At 43.7% G+C, this 18,169-nt stretch overlaps 2 protein-coding genes and 1 pseudogene across 4 annotated transcripts; 2 read left to right on the top strand and 1 right to left on the bottom strand.

Moving 5' to 3' along the window:
- Window positions 1-5,519: 5,519 nt before the first annotated feature.
- On the bottom strand, window positions 5,520-9,829 carry LOC110159107 (uncharacterized). Of its 3 annotated transcripts, XM_055153932.1 has the most exons (6): window positions 9,735-9,795; window positions 8,748-8,914; window positions 8,369-8,653; window positions 7,923-8,249; window positions 7,712-7,800; window positions 5,520-6,971 (listed from the first exon to the last, which is right to left on the bottom strand). In XM_055153932.1, the coding sequence occupies exons 2-6, from the start codon at window positions 8,764-8,766 to the stop codon at window positions 6,867-6,869; spliced, it is 825 nt and encodes a 274-aa protein (XP_055009907.1). In that variant the 5' UTR covers window positions 8,767-8,914; window positions 9,735-9,795; the 3' UTR covers window positions 5,520-6,866. The 3 variants fall into 3 exon arrangements, with proteins under 3 accessions (XP_055009907.1, XP_055009906.1, XP_020779326.1); XM_055153931.1 differs by lacking the exon at window positions 8,748-8,914 and having other exon boundaries at window positions 9,735-9,829; XM_020923667.2 differs by lacking the exon at window positions 9,735-9,795 and having other exon boundaries at window positions 8,748-9,697.
- Window positions 9,830-10,682: 853 nt separating this feature from the next.
- LOC110153542 (E3 ubiquitin/ISG15 ligase TRIM25-like) lies at window positions 10,683-12,521 on the top strand (annotated as a pseudogene).
- A 4,267-nt stretch (window positions 12,522-16,788) lies between these two features.
- Window positions 16,789-17,939, top strand: LOC129408969 (stonustoxin subunit beta-like). The gene has a single exon (XM_055153933.1). The coding sequence runs from the start codon at window positions 16,808-16,810 to the stop codon at window positions 17,483-17,485; it is 678 nt and encodes a 225-aa protein (XP_055009908.1). The 5' UTR covers window positions 16,789-16,807; the 3' UTR covers window positions 17,486-17,939.
- Window positions 17,940-18,169: the final 230 nt, after the last annotated feature.

Here is an 18,169-nt window from a genome sequence, read left to right as displayed (position 1 = left end):
TCAGGGCACCGGCAGAGGGCGCACGCACACCGGTGTTCTGTCAGAATGGGCTGCCCCGTCGAAATGAGCTACCAGCAGCCTAAATCATGCTTCTATTAAAAACCGTAAAACATAAAATAAAATTTTTTTTGTAAAATCCACATCCAGACAGTAAAAATAAGATTATGTAGGTATTTTTACAGTAAGGTCTTTAGTTTTCTAAACCTATTCTACTCGAAACATAGAACTAACTCATACAAGTGTAGGCCGAGTTAGGCAACAGGGATTGTTAACATAGGGGTCTGGTAAAGCAGTAACGGAGGGAAACAGGCAGATTTTTGACATTCAAATAGCTCTTATTGAGAAACTAGAGGGACTATTGAAATAAGTAAAGTATCAGAATGTAGGAAAGAGTTACACTCCAACAGGGTCAAGTTAAACCTGTGATATTCTTTCAAGTTGCTGACAAAAAATTTAAAAACTCATGTCGGTAACGGAGAGAATGAAATATGCAGCACTTTTTGGGCAATAAATCCAAACAGTGATAACTCTTGGTTCTCACTTCCATATCCTTAACAAACTGGTTTGAATATTTGCTTCATATAGTTTTCTACCATATGGTACAAGATTAGGTTGAAAAACCTCTTACTTTTTGACTCATGAGATTTTTTATTAAGAAAGGTCATGGTAACGGAGGGAAAATTGTACAAACAAGTAGAAGGTGCAGGATTTTACATCATTTGTCAACTTTTTTCTTCTGAATACTTTAATATTACTTCAAAATGAAAGGAAACTATTTCTATAAAATATGTCAGTCCTTCCAAGCAAATTTTTATCATTTTAAATACTTTTTTTTTTTTTTTTAAATCATGTCCCTTCATCAACAGTTCAAAGATGGAATAACACAAGATATGATGAAATACATCCATTTATTGACATGATTTTCAGGTCTTTGAAATTTGGGAAATAATTTTTGTTCCATGTTTCATACATGGTCTGTTTAAAACATATGGAACTTTAGAACCAAAAATGGTACAGAAAAAAGGTCAACAGTTTCATAAACTAGAGTACATATGTATCTGTTCAATACATTTTTATATCAGATGCATTCACTTGAATTTTTGGCCTTGTTGTTTACTTCTGCTTGACCGGGGCCATAGACAGTCAGGTCAGTCTAATCATAGTGTAATTATAGCGTCCTTTGAACCAACTTGAACAATAATCTACACCTCATAAACAGTCAGCTGACCCAGGTGTTTAATAATCACCCAGGTGCTTAATATCAGAGGCTACAGTGTGAATGTCCTATTATAATATAGTGATATATTTTATTTAGGCTTTACAATGCCTTTCTAAACAAAGTTACAAGGTTTTCTACACCTGAAAACAAAATAAAATATGATGTAATGAAAATGATAATGATAAAATCAAATAGAAAACCAAAATATTCAATCATCTAACGTAGATTTTCTAATGCAAATCTAACAGCACATGTCGATATTTAACTGGTCAAAACATACAATAAAACCAATACAGTTTTAACATGTTACTTGTTACTCCACTTCTGCCTCAGGAGCTCAAAACGATGCATTTAAACTGTAACAGCACCTGGGGGTCATGCATACTTAATACACAGCTACTTAGCGTGACCAAATGTCCATATTTCCTGTAGATAGTCCCAGTTCTGAGCCCTGTGTCCCCTGTCCCAGCACATTTATACAAAACCACTGATTTGTCCCAGTTTTATACAAGAAATTGTATAATTGTCCCTATTTTTGACCAATTTGAGCCCTGACAACAGTAAAGAGACACATAAATTGTCACTTGTTTTGGTAAAATACAGAAAAGCTGCTTAAAAATGACCAAAACACAAAGACAACGTGACTGTACTGACACATTCATCATCATGAATGAATGGGCCGAGTGCAGAACAATTCTCATTTAATTACACACTCGTTTCACAAATGTATTATTACCAACCACCACAAACCAGGGATGTTCCAGCTTTTGATTTTGAAAATCTGGTCATCCTATACTTACGTGTGTGCATGCGTGACATGATGGAAAGTGAACTATCAAGAGGCAATGAGTTCATAAGGAAATGTGAACATGAGCGCACTCTTCTTCTAACGTTCATGTGCTGATGTGACAAGTGAGTCATGAACCTGACCTCCATGTGTCGCTGTGGTACCAAACACTTTTTATGACTTTGCGTTCATTTAACATTATTACACATATCAGATCATATCAGATTATTATAGATCATATCAGATCATTATATGACCTAACTGATCATCAGCAGTTTTGGTCAGGTGCGCGAGGCCCTCAAAGGGACACAGCACAATCAAAGCATTTAATAACAGTGGTACATTGTCCAATGGGTGTCACAAGGAAACATGCTGTTCCAGGTGTCACATCAAGACATGGAAGTGAAGTTTGTATTGTAGCCTTTTAAAACACCACCATGCAACCTTCTGCAGACTTTACTGTTCAGTGCCGAGGATGGTGCAAGAATGTAAACTCCACTGTACATAAATCACATCTTGACATGATCACACCAAGAAACTAAACTAGGACTAAACTAGGATTAAACTAGGATTAAACGAGGATTAAACCGGGTCTAACCCAGGTGTAAAACAGAAGCCCTGCTCCTGCTTTCCTCGAACAGACTGTATCAAGAATAATATATTTCTTTATAAGGACAGTCTATGATTCCTCCAGAGCTCCATCAAACCCCTCCGTCTGCCGGCCACATCTGGACTGAACCACTGTGCCCTCTCCGCGGGAGCCCTCCCCCCGTCTCCCGCTCGGGATGGTACGCCCCTCTCCTCTGCCTTTCTCCTCCGCTGTCTGTACCACCGCTCCTCCGCTCGTCCCTCCCTCTCTCCTCTCCACACATCCCCGGCGTCTGCACCCTCTCTCCTACCCGCTCTCCGCTCCTCTCCACCCGGCCGCGGACCCTCCACACAGCCGGTCCTCTCCAACATGAAGCAGCCGCTCACAGACCTCATGAGGATGAAACAGAGCAGAGACCAGCTTCAGAGACGCTTTCTTACAATATTCTACAGAAATCACTCTGAACCCAAACTCAGCTCACACCAAACTGTCTCTGTCTGATGGAAACAGAGTGACATTTATGTGAGAACACCAGAGTTATCCAGATCATCCAGACAGCCTTCGGGTCGGGGACAGGTCTCTCACTGTGGTGTCGGCTTACAGGCCGAACAGCAGTGCAGAGTACCAGGCCTTCTTGGAGTCCCTGGGAGGGGTACTAGTCAATGCACCGACCAGGGACTCTACTGGGGGACTTCAAGCATATCATGAGGGTGTGTTGGGAACATCTGGCAGAGCACTCTGTCTCTGACACCTTCAACTCACACCTCTGGGAGAGCCTCCCAGATCACAGGGGAGACTGGGGACACGGAGTCCGAGTGGACCATGTTCTCTACCTTCATTATCACTGCTGCTGATGCTCGTAGCTGTGGTCGCAAGGTCTCTGGTGCCTGTCGTGATGGCAGTCCCTGAGTAAAGGATGCCGTCATGCTGAAGAAGGAGTCCTATCGAGCCATGTTGGCTCCTGGGATCCTTGAGGCAGCTGACAGGTACTGACATGTGGAGCTTGCTGCAGCCTGTGCAGTCGGAGAGGCAAAAACTTGGGGTAAACTTCAAGAAATCGGAGAGGCCACGGAGGAGGATTATCAGACGGCTTCAAAGAAATTCTGGGAAACCATCCAACGCCTCAGGCGGGGAAAGCAGTGCTTCACCAGCACTGCTTACAATGCGGGGGGAGTGCTGTTGACCTCGACTGAGGATGTTGTTGGACAGTGAAAGGAATACTGTGAGGATCTCCTCAGTCCCACCGTCACGTCTTCTGAGGAGGAAGCAGAGGCTGGGGACTCGGAGGCAGACTCATCCATCACCCTGGCTGAAGTCGCTGAGGTGGTTTGCAAGCTCCTTGGTGGTAAGGCTCCAGGGGTGGGTGAGATCCGTACTGAGTATCTTAAGTCAACATCTAAAGGATGTTATGCCCCCGCAACCCAGCCTCGGATAAAGCGGAAGAAAAGAATAATTTTGGTTTGTGGACATTCTAAAAAACCTTTCATGTAACACCTTTTCTTCCATCTTGTTAGTTCATCTTCTCAGGTCTGTCAAGAGTATTTACAGACAGATGCAGTCAGAATGTGCGCAGTCTTTCAGGTTTGTCTCCCTTGAAATGTACCACACCTTGAATAGTTGTAATTCCACATGAATCCTGAGGTCAAAGCACAAGCACACACTCTATAAAGACATTAGGAACACGATTGTATAATACAAATAAAACAGTGAAACAAAAACTGTCTGCAGTCCATATCCATCTTGATTCATGTTGCAACAAAGAATAAACCTGCTTTCTATTTCATAACTTTGTAAACAAATAAAAATAAAAAATCATTTCCACGACACCCCCCGCCTGTGTCAGTTACTGTGTCAGATGCCCTCCCATTGTTCTCTATTTTAGAATTTGCAACACTGAAACACACATAAACAGATTTCTGAATGTATATGTGTTTTTAAAATGAGTCCACCTTTCAAAATAACAGTCACCATCGCTCTAAAGCCTGTACCATCCTCAGCTGAACTTCACTGGGCCCGTCACTGATGATGCAAAAACTCTCAATTATGGTTTAATTTTGACACAAAACCATGATTCAGACTTTACTGCAGACACTGTTTCTCCATTTATCGACTCTGTAAACTGTAAAAACTCAGATAGGCATTTTGGTGACAGCCAACTCACACAAGAAGAGCTCATTAAATCACTGATGGTTTGGTCAGAATGTTCTAAATCTGTTTCTGATCTGCACCATTCCTATCACAGGTCTTTAGTGAAAGTGTTGAAAGAAGAACCCAGTGTCACCTGCACCTATTCACGACTGGACACCAGTGTGTCTTTAAACAAGACTATAAGAGTGTCACTTTACTGCTGTACACCAGAAGATCAACATGTTTGAGATGATGTAGATGAGCCACAGTCTGGTTTTATGAAGATCTGACAGATCTCCAATAATATTTGACTTGGCTCAGATGCTCTGTTCAGATCCTCCTGGACTTCTACAAACTCAGAGCAAGAACTCATATTTCTGTCATTTAAAACGTTTGGCTTTTGGTCCTATTCTGCAATGTTAATGCTAAAAATGCTAAAAATAACACCACATCCAGATTCAGAACTTGATCTTGCCCTCAGTCTTAGCACTAGAACAAGTGCGAGGTGTGGAGTTCTAAACAGGAGGTGTGCTGTGCCTGAACATCAGGTGGAGTGGAGCAGACTGGGGGCAGGTGCGGCATGTTTAGTGATTTGCTAAAATTGTAAAAATAAATATCAAACGAGACCACTGAAAAACAACATATAACATGCTGAAGGCTTCTTTTATTTGGAAATATATGAGAATGATAAATCCTTAACATTCATAACGTGTTCATGTGCTGTGCACACAGTTTCTGTCAGTTTGGAAGCTTCAGTTTCATATTTGGTTGTAATTACAATGTGGACAAACCTCCTCATTATTCCACCAGCTCTTTTAGCCTGGTCCCTCGTCTCTACACATCTAACCTATACATGTTATATTCACCCCAGATGTACAGAATATGGAACAGGAGAGAGATTTTACACAAAAATCAATCATTATTTTCCCAACTGGACAGAATCGGATCTTCTTTGTGATCGAGCTTTTTCACAGTGGGGGGCAGCTAATGTCATACTCAGAACTGTGACATTTTTCTACATTTCCAGTTTCACCAAAATAAAATGTATACTTTTTGATGCCTGGCCGACCTGGTCCTGTAGACTCTGAAACTGGGAAAATCTGTTTTACTTCACACACAAACTGTAACAATAATATTCACAAACTATTCCAGAGAGAGGCTCTACTGCTCTACATACACAGTCATGTTAGAAAGTTTTGGGAGTGATTTGAATTGGAAATGAATTTGGACAATTCCCAACAAATGCTTTCTAACAAACAAGGTAAAAGAGACTTGTTTTCAAATGGTCCATAATTCTCCCGCTGGTTCCATTTAAGCGGGACATTCATGTGAAGTGGTCCTTTAGCAAAAACCATCCAGAGACTGTTTGCATCTTCTAAGGATTTGCTCCAACTCCACAGTGTTCTGGACCGACTCGGGCAGATACATCACTGGACATCTTCAGAAGAACTTTAATTTGAAATGGGACAATGTGGTCTTTAGTTTCTTTGGCAACAAACTAAAACAGGAGTGTGTTTGATTCAATGTGTTCATTTTATTGGTCAAATTTAAATATAGCAACAACTAGCACATTTCTATAGTGACACTCTTTCTTATATGAAACTATGGCTTCGGTCTAAATCCCAGACTCACTTCTGACCCGGTCTAAGTCTGGGACTCACATGGAACCTGGTTTAAATCCGGGTTTTCACATCTGACCCGGTCGAAGTTCGAGACTCACACTTGACCAGGTCTAAGTCCGGGTCTCACACCTGACCCGGTCTAAGTCCGGGAATACATCTGACTCGGTCTAAGTCCGGGACTCACACCTGACCCGGATTAAGTCCGGGACTCACACCTGACTCGGTCTAAGTTCGGGACTCACATTTGATAAAGTTTAAGTTCGGGTCTCACACCTGACCCGGTCTATGTCCAGGACTACACCTGACCCGGTCTAAGTCCAGGACTACACCTGACCCGGTCTATGTCCAGGACTACACCTGACCCGGTCTAAGTCCAGGACTACACCTGACCCGGTCTAAGTCCAGGACTACACCTGACCCTGTCTAAGTCCAGGACTACACCTGACTCGGTCTAAGTCCAGGACTCTCATCTGATAAAGTTTAAATTCGGGTCTCACATCTGACCCAGTCTAAGTCCGGGTCTCACATCTGACCCGGTCTAAGTCCGGGTCTCAGGTGGATCTGAACTGGTCTAACTGGGTCCAGGTCTTCTGAGGTCCTCTCTCTGGCGCCCCTTCTGGCCCGGACCTGAAACAACAGGACACAGCACATCCACAGGTCACAAAAGCAGGACCAGGGACTGAAGAAGTGTTCTGAGGAAGCGTGACGTCACCCACAGCGTTCAGCTCCAAATGAAGCTCATGGAGACTAGCAGTTATAGCGGCTCATCTGTTATTAATGTTGGTCTGTTATTAATTAGATCTGGATTTGGGACAAAATGTCCAACCCCAGGATCATGTAGAGCAGGTTCAATGTTATTAGGTTCTTTTTTTCAGACCTAAAGTGTTATTTCATACCTATATCTGCAGTCCGACATCCCAGGTGTGTGAGAGTAAACACACTGTCCTGAGGAAGTGGGACTGCAGGTGGCGCTGTCGTCCTGCCTCCACCGGTAGGAAGACGGCGCCAAAACCTGTTTAAATCAGCTGACCAGACACGTCACAGCAACATCACGTGACTCTGAGGAAGACGCTAGTGAGCAGTCGAAACTGTCAGGTATGAAATAACACTCTAGGTCTGAAAAAAAAGAACCTAATAACATAGAATATCGGAAGACCAAATGAATCTCATTGGACTATAGAGCAGGTTCAGACCAACATTTGCAGATCAGAATGAGGAGCCTGACAGCAGCAGTTACAGAGAGAGGGGCAATGCATTTTACACACAAACTGAACTGGAGCCAGAGTCCATGGAGCCCAGTCACACCCATGCTCACTTCCTGTTTGGAACGGTATTTATAAATGAGGCCCCTGGTCTGAAGTTTGTACCTTGCAGTAGTAGTAGGACATTGGGAGGATGTACAGGAGCTTCAACAGAAGAATCACCACGACTCTGATGATCAGGTCTGAGTCTGACTCTGCAACACAAAAGAACCCAGATCAGACCAGGACCGGGACCAAGACCAGGATTAAGACCAGAACTGAGATCAGGATCAGGATCAGGATCAGGACTGAAACCTGAGTCTGTAGCTGGCCGTACCTCCCACAGAGAGCTGGAGTCTGAGGCTCTTAGAGGAGAAGCTGCGGTTGAACAGCTGCAGGAGGTAAACACAGGTGTAGTTTCCTTTGTGGGCGGGGCTAATGTCAGAGAAGAGGAAGTGGGCAGAGTGATTGACAGCAGGCAGGGTGTGGTTTTGAGCGGGGGGCACGGCGGGAGAGAGGAGCAGGAAGGAGCCTCCAGGGTATTGTGGCTCCATGGAGCATTTGACTCTGACCTTTGAGCCCAGCTGCACCCGCACCCCCTGAGGCTGGAGCTCAGACTCCCCGTCACTCACAGACACGGAGATGATTGGACGATTCAGAAGGTCTGTGGAGACACATGACTGGACAGGTCAGTGTGTGTGTGTGTGCATGTGTGTGTGTGTGTGTGTGTGATCCAGAAAAAAAACATTTGAGAGACATAAAAATGTAAGATCAGACTTTTACCTGAACACACCACCACCAGACCCCGGGAAGAAGAGGAAGAACCAGAGACACATTCTCTCACTGAAGACTTCTTCACACAGACAGACGAGACCTCCCACACAGGACTCTCTGGAAAACCACCTCTCTTTTCTCCATAAAGAGCAGAGCCACAGTCCAGGGCTCTGCACACAGCAGCTGTAGCCTCCAGGTCCCAGCGTCCAAAGGGCTCCACCCGACTCCACTCTTCTCTGAGTCTCACCTCCACAGTCCCAGCACAGCGACTGGCCGCTCCCACCAGCCTGAGCTCTGAACAGACAAGAGATGGAGTAAAGCCCCGCCCCTTTACCTGAACAGAAAAGCCCCGCTTCTTTACCAGAGCAGAGATGTCCCACCCCTGTACCTGAGCAGTGTAGCCCCATCACTTTACCTGAGCAGTGAGGCTCAGGCTAATGTACGGAGAACAACAGAACTGTGTGTTGTACTGTTATGGGGGGATCAACTTCAAGGCAAAGTGCATCTGAGGAACAGTTTTTAGGGAGTAACAGTCTTCTCTTCAGTAGGACCCTTCTGCCAAGCAAGAAAGAAGCATTAAGCTGGAACGAGTGCTGCAGTGTGTATCTTATGGCTCTTATTTTAATTCACACACACTGGCTCATAGCGACTAGAAACTTTCACCTAAACCTCACGAGAGGAAGAGACCCCACCCATCACAGCCAGAGCAGTGGGCACACAGACACAGCCCCGGGGCCCGAAAAATTTCACCTGGCGTCCCGCACAGAGGGCTTAAGTCTGCCCGGTGCCTGAGTCTACTGTAGACTGGTTGTAACTTTCAGATTTAAGTCAGATGTAGGATTCATGGTCTCATGACCAGCTGGAACCTCCCAGGACCTCCCATCTTAAACCTGACTGGACTGGGACTTGGACCAGTTTCATCTCTTCATATTGGACAACAATGATACACTTTAGGGGACAGACGCAACAGGACAGCAGATAGAGGACAGACTCTGTTTCAGTCCTAGTCCTGTTTAAGTCCTGTTTAAATCCTGTTTAAGTCCTGGTTAATCCTGGTCAATCCTGGTTTAGATCTGGTTTAACACAAATTGGTCCAAAATAGGGACACATGGGACATTTCTGGTATAAAACTGGGACAAATGAGTTGTCAAAGTCTAAAATGAAGTACTGATGTTTGGAGAGAAAAAATTGGTGTAAGAAGAAGCAGAAAAAAAATGATTCATTTTTGAAGCATTTTGTTAATTTCTATTTAACAAATGAGTAGGTTAGCAGTAGAAAAACAGTAGAAAAACATTCTTTTTGAGGGGGGGTTCAACCTAGACTACAGAATAATAGACAACAGAATAACTGTACAATTATTGTAAAATAGACTCACCATTACTGGAAGCACATGTGAACCACAAGGTTAAGAGCATAACAAACCTGCTCTTCTGCATGCTGCACAATGTGTTAAAAACAGAGTGAAGCTGATTCAACTAATTTCAACCACAAAGCATCATGGGAGAAAACCACAGTGTGCCCCACCAGAGTGTGACACCGGAAAGTTGACTAAATTTCACATGAACTGACTGTCCAGCAACAGTTCAAGGTAAAATAAATGTAAAATAAAAATATGCTGTAGTTGTAAATAAGGCACATAGGCCTATGTGCAGTATACTGTCAATAAAATAAAATACTTGTGACTGCAACAAAGATTCAGACCACTTCCTGCTCAATGATGAGTTCAAATAAACATAAAAAATAATAACTAAGTAACTAATTAAATAAATAAATAACCCTCACTAACTTTAGCTGCTTGTGACCATAGCCTCTTATTGTAATTTTGCTGATGTTGTTGGGGTTGTTTGTGTGGTTTGGTTGTGTTGTACAGATATTACAGAGATATTACACATATATTATACAAATATAACACAGATACTGATACAGATATTATACAGATATTATACAGATATTACAGATATTATACAGATATTACAGCCAGTGTATTATATTACTATTTAGCCTATATAGAATCCTGTATTTACAACATACAGTTATGACACATGGTTTATGTATGTGTCCTGGTTTAGTGTTTCTGAATATTCTCTGACGTTTTTTGGACACAGTGGTTGTGTCTGTGAACAGCTGACAGTGTCTCATGTGAAATAAAATAAAAGGTGTGTGTGTCATTTAATGTGCTGCTTCTTGCTTCCTCCTCAGATTTTCACAGCGCTCTGGCTCCTCCCACAGTGCTCTGGCTCCTCCCACAGCGCTCTGGCTCCTCCCACAGTACTCTGACTCTTAAGTTTCGTGGGTGTGGAAGTGGAAGTGTGTTCCAGGAAAGATGGCGCAGAAACTCGACCAAGAAGCCTTTTTCTGCTCCGTGTGTTTGGATCTACTGAAGGATCCTGTGACTATTCCCTGTGGACACAGCTACTGCAGGAACTGTGTCCAACAGCACTGGGACCAAGAGGACCAGGAGAAGCTCTACAGCTGTCCTGAATGTCGCCAGACCTTCAGCCCCAGGCCTGTCCTGGTAAAAAACATCATGTTAGCAGGTTTAGTAGAGCAGATGAAGAGGACAGCGCCCCCTGCTGACCACTGCTATGCCAGACCTCAGGATGTGTCCTGTGATGTGTGCACTGGGAGGAAGCTGAGAGCTGTCCAGTCCTGTCTGCAGTGTGTGATGTCATTCTGTGAGAGCCACCTACAGCCTCATCATGAAGCTGCAGTATTACAGAAACACCAGCTGGTGGCGCCGTCTCAAAGGCTCCAGGAAAACATCTGCTCTCAACACAACAAAGTGATAGATCTATTCTGCCGCACAGACCAGCAGGTGCTCTGCTCCCTTTGCTTTGTGGAGCAACACAAGGGCCATGACCTCGTGTCCTGTGCCTAAGAGAGGGCTCAGAGGCAGGCAGAGCTGCCGGCCAGGAGGGCCCTGCTTCTCCAGAGCCTCCAGCACAAAGAGACAAATCTGAAGAGACTCCAACAGGAGGTCCAGGACATCAGACGCTCTGCCCAGAGAGCAGTGCAGCGCAGCGGGGACAGCTTCAGAGACATGGCCCTTCTCCTGGAGAAAAGACGCTCTGAAGTGGAGCAGCAGATCCGCTCCCAGGAGCAGACCCAACTGAATCGAGTCCAAGAGCTCCAGGACCAACTGCAGCAGGACGTGAGGGGGCTGAAGAGGAGCCTCTCTGAGCTGGACACACTGGCCCTCACCCAGGATCATAACCAGTTTATACAGGTCTATGCCTCACTGTCCCCACACACACAGAGCACAGAGTCAGACACCACTCACACAGGAGACTGGGGATTCTTTGAGGAAGTGACCAGAGCTGTGTCCAAACTCAGAGACACACTCCAGCTCACTCTGAGTCCAGACCAGAGACCAAACCAGAGACCAGACCAGAGTACAGACCAGAGACCAGACCAGAGACCAGACCAGAGACCAGACCAGAGTACAGACCAGAGACTAGACCAGAGACCAGACCAGAGACCAGACCAGAGACCAGACCAGAGACCAGACCACGGACCAGACCAGAGACCAGACCACAGACCAGACCAGAGTCCAGACAAGAGTCCAGACCAGAGTCCAGAAGAGGTTTTACTGTCACCAGCTGAATCCAGCTCCAGAGAGGACTTCTTACAATATTCTACAGAAATCACTCTGGACCCAAACTCTGTTCACACCAGACTGTCTCTGTCTGATGGAAACAGAATCACAGTTATGAGGAAACACCAGAGTTATCCAGATCATCCAGACAGATTCATTTACAGGTTTCAGGTCCTGAGCAGAGAGAGTCTGGGGGGCCACTGTTACTGGGAGGTGGAGTGGAGTGGGAAGGGTGTTGATATAGCAGTTTCATACAGAAGGATTCAGAGAAAAGGACGCTCTAATGACTGTGCATTTGGACACACTGATAAATCCTGGGCCTTATACTGTAGTCAAACCAGTTATTCGTTTCTGTTTAACAAAGTCAAGTCTGAGTTCTCAGGTTCAGTCGGGTCCAGAATCGGGGTTTACCTGGACCACAGTGCAGGGGTTTTGGAGTTTTACAGTGTCTCTGGTGGAACCATGAGGCTCCTCCACAGAGTCCAGACCAGGTTCACTCAGCCTCTCTACGCTGGGGTCGGGTTATACTGTTATAGAGATACTGCACATTTCCCTAAACTTAAATAATAACTTTGTTCTCCACAGTTTGGATCAAATTTGTGACTTTTATTTTGATAGACGTTACCTGATTTTTACTTTTAAATATTTGCAGGTGTTTTTCACGTTTTAAAAATGTGACAAACAGAAGGAGTTCATTGTAAACAGTTTGCAGTGGTGCAAAGTTCTTCCTCACTTCTGTATCCAGAGCATCGTAATTACTCACCATGATGAGTTTATTAAGGACTCTTTGCTCTGTGATAGTGTAACTGTGATCTAAAACTGTGTGTAGATGTTCAGTGTGTGTTTGTGGACTTCATGACTGTAAAAGGTGCAGAGTCACAGAATTAGAAACACTGGTGACGCTGTTGTAATGTTGAAGGTAAACCTGTCATCATATTTACACTGTCATTTTAAAAACACTAATAAACCCAGAAATCTGTCTCTTTTTATGTGAGATTCAATGTCTCAAATTCTGAAATATAGAGGGATGGGAGGGCATCTGACACAGAGGAAATGGACTTGGAAGGGCATCTAAGGGAGCAGAGGCATGGAGCTGTACACAAGAACCTTTTGGATCTTTTCATTTCATAAAAGAGCCGTTCAAAACACTGGCTCATTTATACATTTATTTAAAAGTCTGAGTCATGTGAACTTGTCATGTTCTAATGAGTGAATGAAACCAAACACAACTCCAGGTCTGTTTGTGAGGAAATAACAACAATAATATAACATGGCAAAAAGCTCACAAGAGTCCATCCATCCATCCATCCATTTTCGTCCGCTTATCCGGGGCCGGGTCGCGGGGGCAGCAGCCTAAGCAGGGGCTCCCAGACTTCCCTCACCCCAGACACGTCCTTCAGGTCCTCCGGGGGAACCCCGAGACGTTTCCAGGCCAGTCGAGAGACATAGTCCCTCCAGCGTGTCCTGGGTCTTCCCCGGGGCCTCCTCCCGGCGGGACATGCCCGGAACACCTCCCGAGGGAGGCGCCCAGGAGGCATCCGGAACAGATGCCCGAGCCACCTCAACTGGCTCCTCTCGACGTGGAGGAGCAGCGGCTCTACTCCGAGCTCCTCCCGTGTGACTGAGCTCCTCACCCTATCTCTAAGGGAGCGCCCAGCCACCCTGAGGAGGAAGCTCATTTCAAGCGCTTGTATCCGCGATCATCCTTTCGGTCACTACCCAGAGCTCATGACCATAGGTGAGAGTAGGAACGAAGACTGACCGGTAAATCGACACCACAACGGTCCGATACAGCGACCGCATCACTGCCGAAGCTGCACCAATCCGCCTGTCAATCTCACGTTCCGTCCTCCCCTCACTCGTGAACAAGACCCCGAGATACTTGAACTCCTCCACTTGAGGCAGGGACTCTCCACCCACCAGGAGAGGGCAAGCCACCTTTTTCTGGTCGAGAACCATGGCCTCGGACTTAGAAGAGCTGATCCTTCTTCTCACAAGAATCAGTTTTGAGTAATATAGGACCTTTAAAACAAAACAGGGCTGCAGTTGTGACAGGACACCAGCAGAGGGCGTCCACACACCGACTGCACACACACTGTATAAAGAATCTATTTACAGTAAATTACTTTCTAGGCTACGTGCCCTCATCTACCTGCAGGATTTAGTTCAGTGTTTCTCCATTTTGTCTCCAGTAAACAGACTATTTTCCATATGGTCATGTACTCTTGATTGGACTGAACAACGCTGCATGGACCAAGAACCTCTCCAAACCACAACTTTGAACTTCGCTTATAAAAAATACAAATAGTAAAGCAAACATACAGCGCCTTTAAAATGTGTAAACCAAAACCTTCTAAATTGTGGAACGAGGCGGCTGGAGGCAGATGTGAAATGGAACATAATGTGATTTCAAAGGGAAAACTGGGGTTAGTCGCACAATTTCACAGAATATGAAAAACTAAGGAGCATTTGGCAAATCAAAAGGTCTTGGACACATGTGAGTGATGTCAGAGCCCGGTTTTGACAAAGGAAAAGTCCAGATCCAAAGAAAAGTTGAGCCCACTACCGTTTTTCACTTCATCTAAATATTACACATTCCTTTATAAATTATACTTTTGTGAAGCTCAAATGCAGCGTTTAGTATTTTTTCCATCCTTCTTAAAGGCGCATTGTGTAACTTTTCAGGTGGAGGGTCCATCAAATGCTTTTCTCCACAAAGATGTTATTGCTTTGTCTGGAATGTTTGACAGTATGGAACTGAACCTTTCTATCTTCATGGAGACCAAACCAGACCAAGTTACAGGTCAGATGTGTGGAAAGGCGACTCCGCTCACAGTCAGAATGTCTGTTTTTCTAGGTATTTTTGAGCTCCTGTAATTGAATAAATGTAAAGTGGAGCTGTTTAATGTTAACCAGGTTATTATGACATAAATCAGAAAACAGCGTCATATGAGCCCTTTAATATTATTTACATTAATGACACTTGAAAATGGAAATAACTCTGGTTAGAGTTAGTTATACTTTATTTGAACAGTTTTTAAAATGTATTAAAGCACAACATATAGTCTCCATACTTTCAAAACATGCACATTTAATGAACAAAAAAAAGTTGAAAAAAGGAGCAGCTTATTGTAATCCTTCCTCTACAATGGACAATATTTCACCAACATGACATTCAGTCTACACCTGTGTACATTATTAGCCTGATACATCAGACGGTTTCACTTCTTAGAAACCATCTGACCTTGCAGTGTTAGAATTCGTTCGCTTGATGGTACGTGGGTACTTTTTTTCATTTAACCAATCGCTGCGATTTGGTCATGACGTATGTAATGCACCGCTAACAGGGACAACTGTTAAGCTTTTCCCAAATCCCGTAGGAAGAAGGGCAATAACGTCTTTCCCTTTGATAAAATTCACCAAACATTCTCGAGAATTGTTGCCAACACAGAATGTCTGGCTCTTCACTGATTGGCTGGAGCTCGAACTCGCACTTCCGAGGATTTTGCGAACCGTCTAGTGTATTCTGATTCCTGATCTAGTCACTGGAGACAAATGAAATTGAGCAGAGGCACTAGGTGGCGCCAGCCTGACTAGTACATTACACTGTCTCTTCAATTCAATTCAAGTTTATTTATATAGCACATTTAAAACAACTTCAGCTGACCAAAGTGATTCACATACAAGTCAACAAAATAGAAGAAACAGTTACAAACACAAATATACAGAAAATATGTGAAAACTACAATAAAAACACCAAGATAACCTGACTAGCTTGTACTAAATGCCTTGTCTCTTCACAAACATTAGAAAAATGAGATGGAAAAAAACACAAACAAAACACAAACACATTACAGACACAAGCAGCTTTATAATATATTATCAATAATTACTTTTAAATAACAATTCATATTTTTTTAAGATGAATATTTGTAAATTTTTATATTTATCTCCAAGTCCAGTCCATAAATGTTCTCCACTTACAGCCGTACTCATTTGTCCAGTTGTTGTCCATAAACCCCTTGACTTTCTTTATAAATGTGTTTCTAATGTTGCTTGGCAGTAAGTTACTCCTCGTTTCAAACATGATCAGAGCAGTTTGATATTTGACTCAATCAAATAACTTGAAGACTGTTGCCTTTAAAAAGAGTGGATTTGTGTGTTTTATAAATTTCACTTTGTACACAGTTCGCAGGTCTCTTTTCTGTGGTATAAAACTCGGCTTTAGGGTGGTTTTGTGTGTATTTCCCCACATTTCCACACAATAAAATAGATCTGGAATGACTAAAGAAGACTATAGTCAGCAGAGATTTGCACTCCAGTATATGCTTTGTTTTTCCTGTAACACAGATGTTCTTAGATTTTTATGGTGCTATGTGGCTTACATGAGATTTCCAGCTAATTTAAACTCACATTAAACCACTAAACACATTTCTATTTTAACAGCTCAAGTTTTTATGCCAAAGGCTGAAAAGAAATGTTATTCAAATGAAACAGCTCCATCTGGTGGTGAAGAAAAAGGATTACAAGGGATTTTTATTTATGTATTTATTTAAATTGAATGTTGAGTGAATTAGACGATAATTCCCCATGGTAACGGAGTGGCTGGCTGCTCTTGTGGCTACCCAGCTGACACACTGAGCAGTCTGCAGAAGCAAAATGAACAGCATGAAAACAGAATAAAAGGTGTGTGTGTCTTTAAATGTGCTGCTTCTTGCTTCCTTCTCAAATCTCCACAGTGCTCTGGCTCGTCCCACGGCGCTTTGACTCCTCCCACCGCGCTCTGACTCCTCCCACAGCGCTCTGGCTCTTAAGCTTTGTGTATGTCGAAGTGAAAGTGTGATCCAGGAGAGATGGCGCAGAAAGAACTCGACCAAGAAGTCGTTTTCTGCTCTGATGAGAACCCGGACCAGAGACCACACCAGGGATCGGACCAGAGACTGTACCAAGTTTTACCGCCGCCAGATGAATCTAGCTCCAGAGAGGACTTCTTACAATATTCTACAGAAATCACTCTGGACCCAAACTCAGTTCACACACAAGTGCTTCTGTCTGATGGAAACAGAGTGACATTTAGGAGAGAGCACCAGAGTTATCCAGATCATCCAGACAGGTTCAGTGACAGGGAGCAGGTCCTGAGCATAGAGAGTCTGGAGGGCCGCTGTTACTGGGAGGTGGAGTGGAGCGGGATGTGGGGTGTTTCTACAGCAGTTTCATACAGAGAGATTCAGAGGAAAGGAGACTCTGATGAATGTGGATTTGGATACAATGATAAATCCTGGGCCTTATACTCTGACGAAACCAGTTACTCATTTCTGTTTAACAAAGCCGAGTTCGAGTTCTCAGGTTCAGTCGGGTCCAGAATCGGGGTTTACCTGGACCACAGTGCAGGGGTTTTGGAGTTTTACAGTGTCTCTGGTGGAACCGTGAGGCTCCTCCACAGAGTCCAGACCAGGTTCACTCAGCCTCTCTACGCTGGGGTCGGGTTATATTGTTATGGAGACACTGCACATTTCCCTAAACTTAAATAATAACTTGTCAGAATAATTTTATTATCCCATATTTGCTAAATACTTGTGTGATATTCTAGGCCTATGAGTTAACCATTTATGTACTACAATTCTTTGATTTATAATGTACCAATCACTTGTATGAAAATGAATAACCTCTCTGTGTTTTGGCAGTGACCTATCGCTCTAGTGAACCTCGAGATGATTCCTCACATGAAGCCAACTCCCACTGTCACACATGCAAGAGTTATGATGGTGTCTGTCCATACCTAAGGCACCTCCTGATTGTTAATCATGTTTTATGTGTTTATACTATGCATAGCTGCATCAGTTTCTTATTATGTCTTTGCTGTTTCCCCTTCCCCTTGAGAATTATCATTCTGTAACTAGGGCCTCCTCATGAAATAAAAAGAGGAGAGCGGCCTTGAGGCATCAGAACGTGTAGAGACTGTTGGTTTTGATGCCCACTCTCTGCCCGTTCTCCTCGCGAGTAAAACTGAATTAATCTCTTGTCTTTCTTCTTGTTTATAATGTTTAGATAAACCTAACATAACTTTTTTTCTCCACAGTTTGGATCAAATTTGTGACTTTTATTTTGAAATGCGCTGTACATTATGTTTTACTTTTAAATGTAGGTGTTTTTCATGTCTTACAAATCTGACAAACAGAAGGAGTTCATTGTAAATAGTTTGCAGTGGTGCTCTT

Source organism: Boleophthalmus pectinirostris, unplaced genomic scaffold (assembly GCF_026225935.1).
Source record: "Boleophthalmus pectinirostris isolate CB_2022bp ecotype Guang Dong unplaced genomic scaffold, ASM2622593v1 HiC_scaffold_18, whole genome shotgun sequence".
In the NCBI taxonomy this organism is placed as follows: Eukaryota; Metazoa; Chordata; class Actinopteri; order Gobiiformes; family Gobiidae; genus Boleophthalmus; species Boleophthalmus pectinirostris.
This window is presented reverse-complemented; position numbering and strand designations above follow the sequence as displayed.

Coding starts and splice junctions, on each gene's coding strand:
- LOC110159107 (XM_055153931.1), bottom strand. CDS start 9,795: ATGCAGAAGAGCAGGTTTGTTATGCTCTTAACCTTGTGGTTCACATGT. Junction 8,654..9,734: donor CACATGTGCTTCCAGTAATG/GTGAGTCTATTT, acceptor TTGTCTGTTCAG/AGCTCAGGCTGGTGGGAGCG. Junction 7,801..7,922: donor ACTCCAGCTCTCTGTGGGAG/GTACGGCCAGCT, acceptor TTTGTGTTGCAG/AGTCAGACTCAGACCTGATC.
- LOC129408969 (XM_055153933.1), top strand. CDS start 16,808: ATGGCGCAGAAAGAACTCGACCAAGAAGTCGTTTTCTGCTCTGATGAG.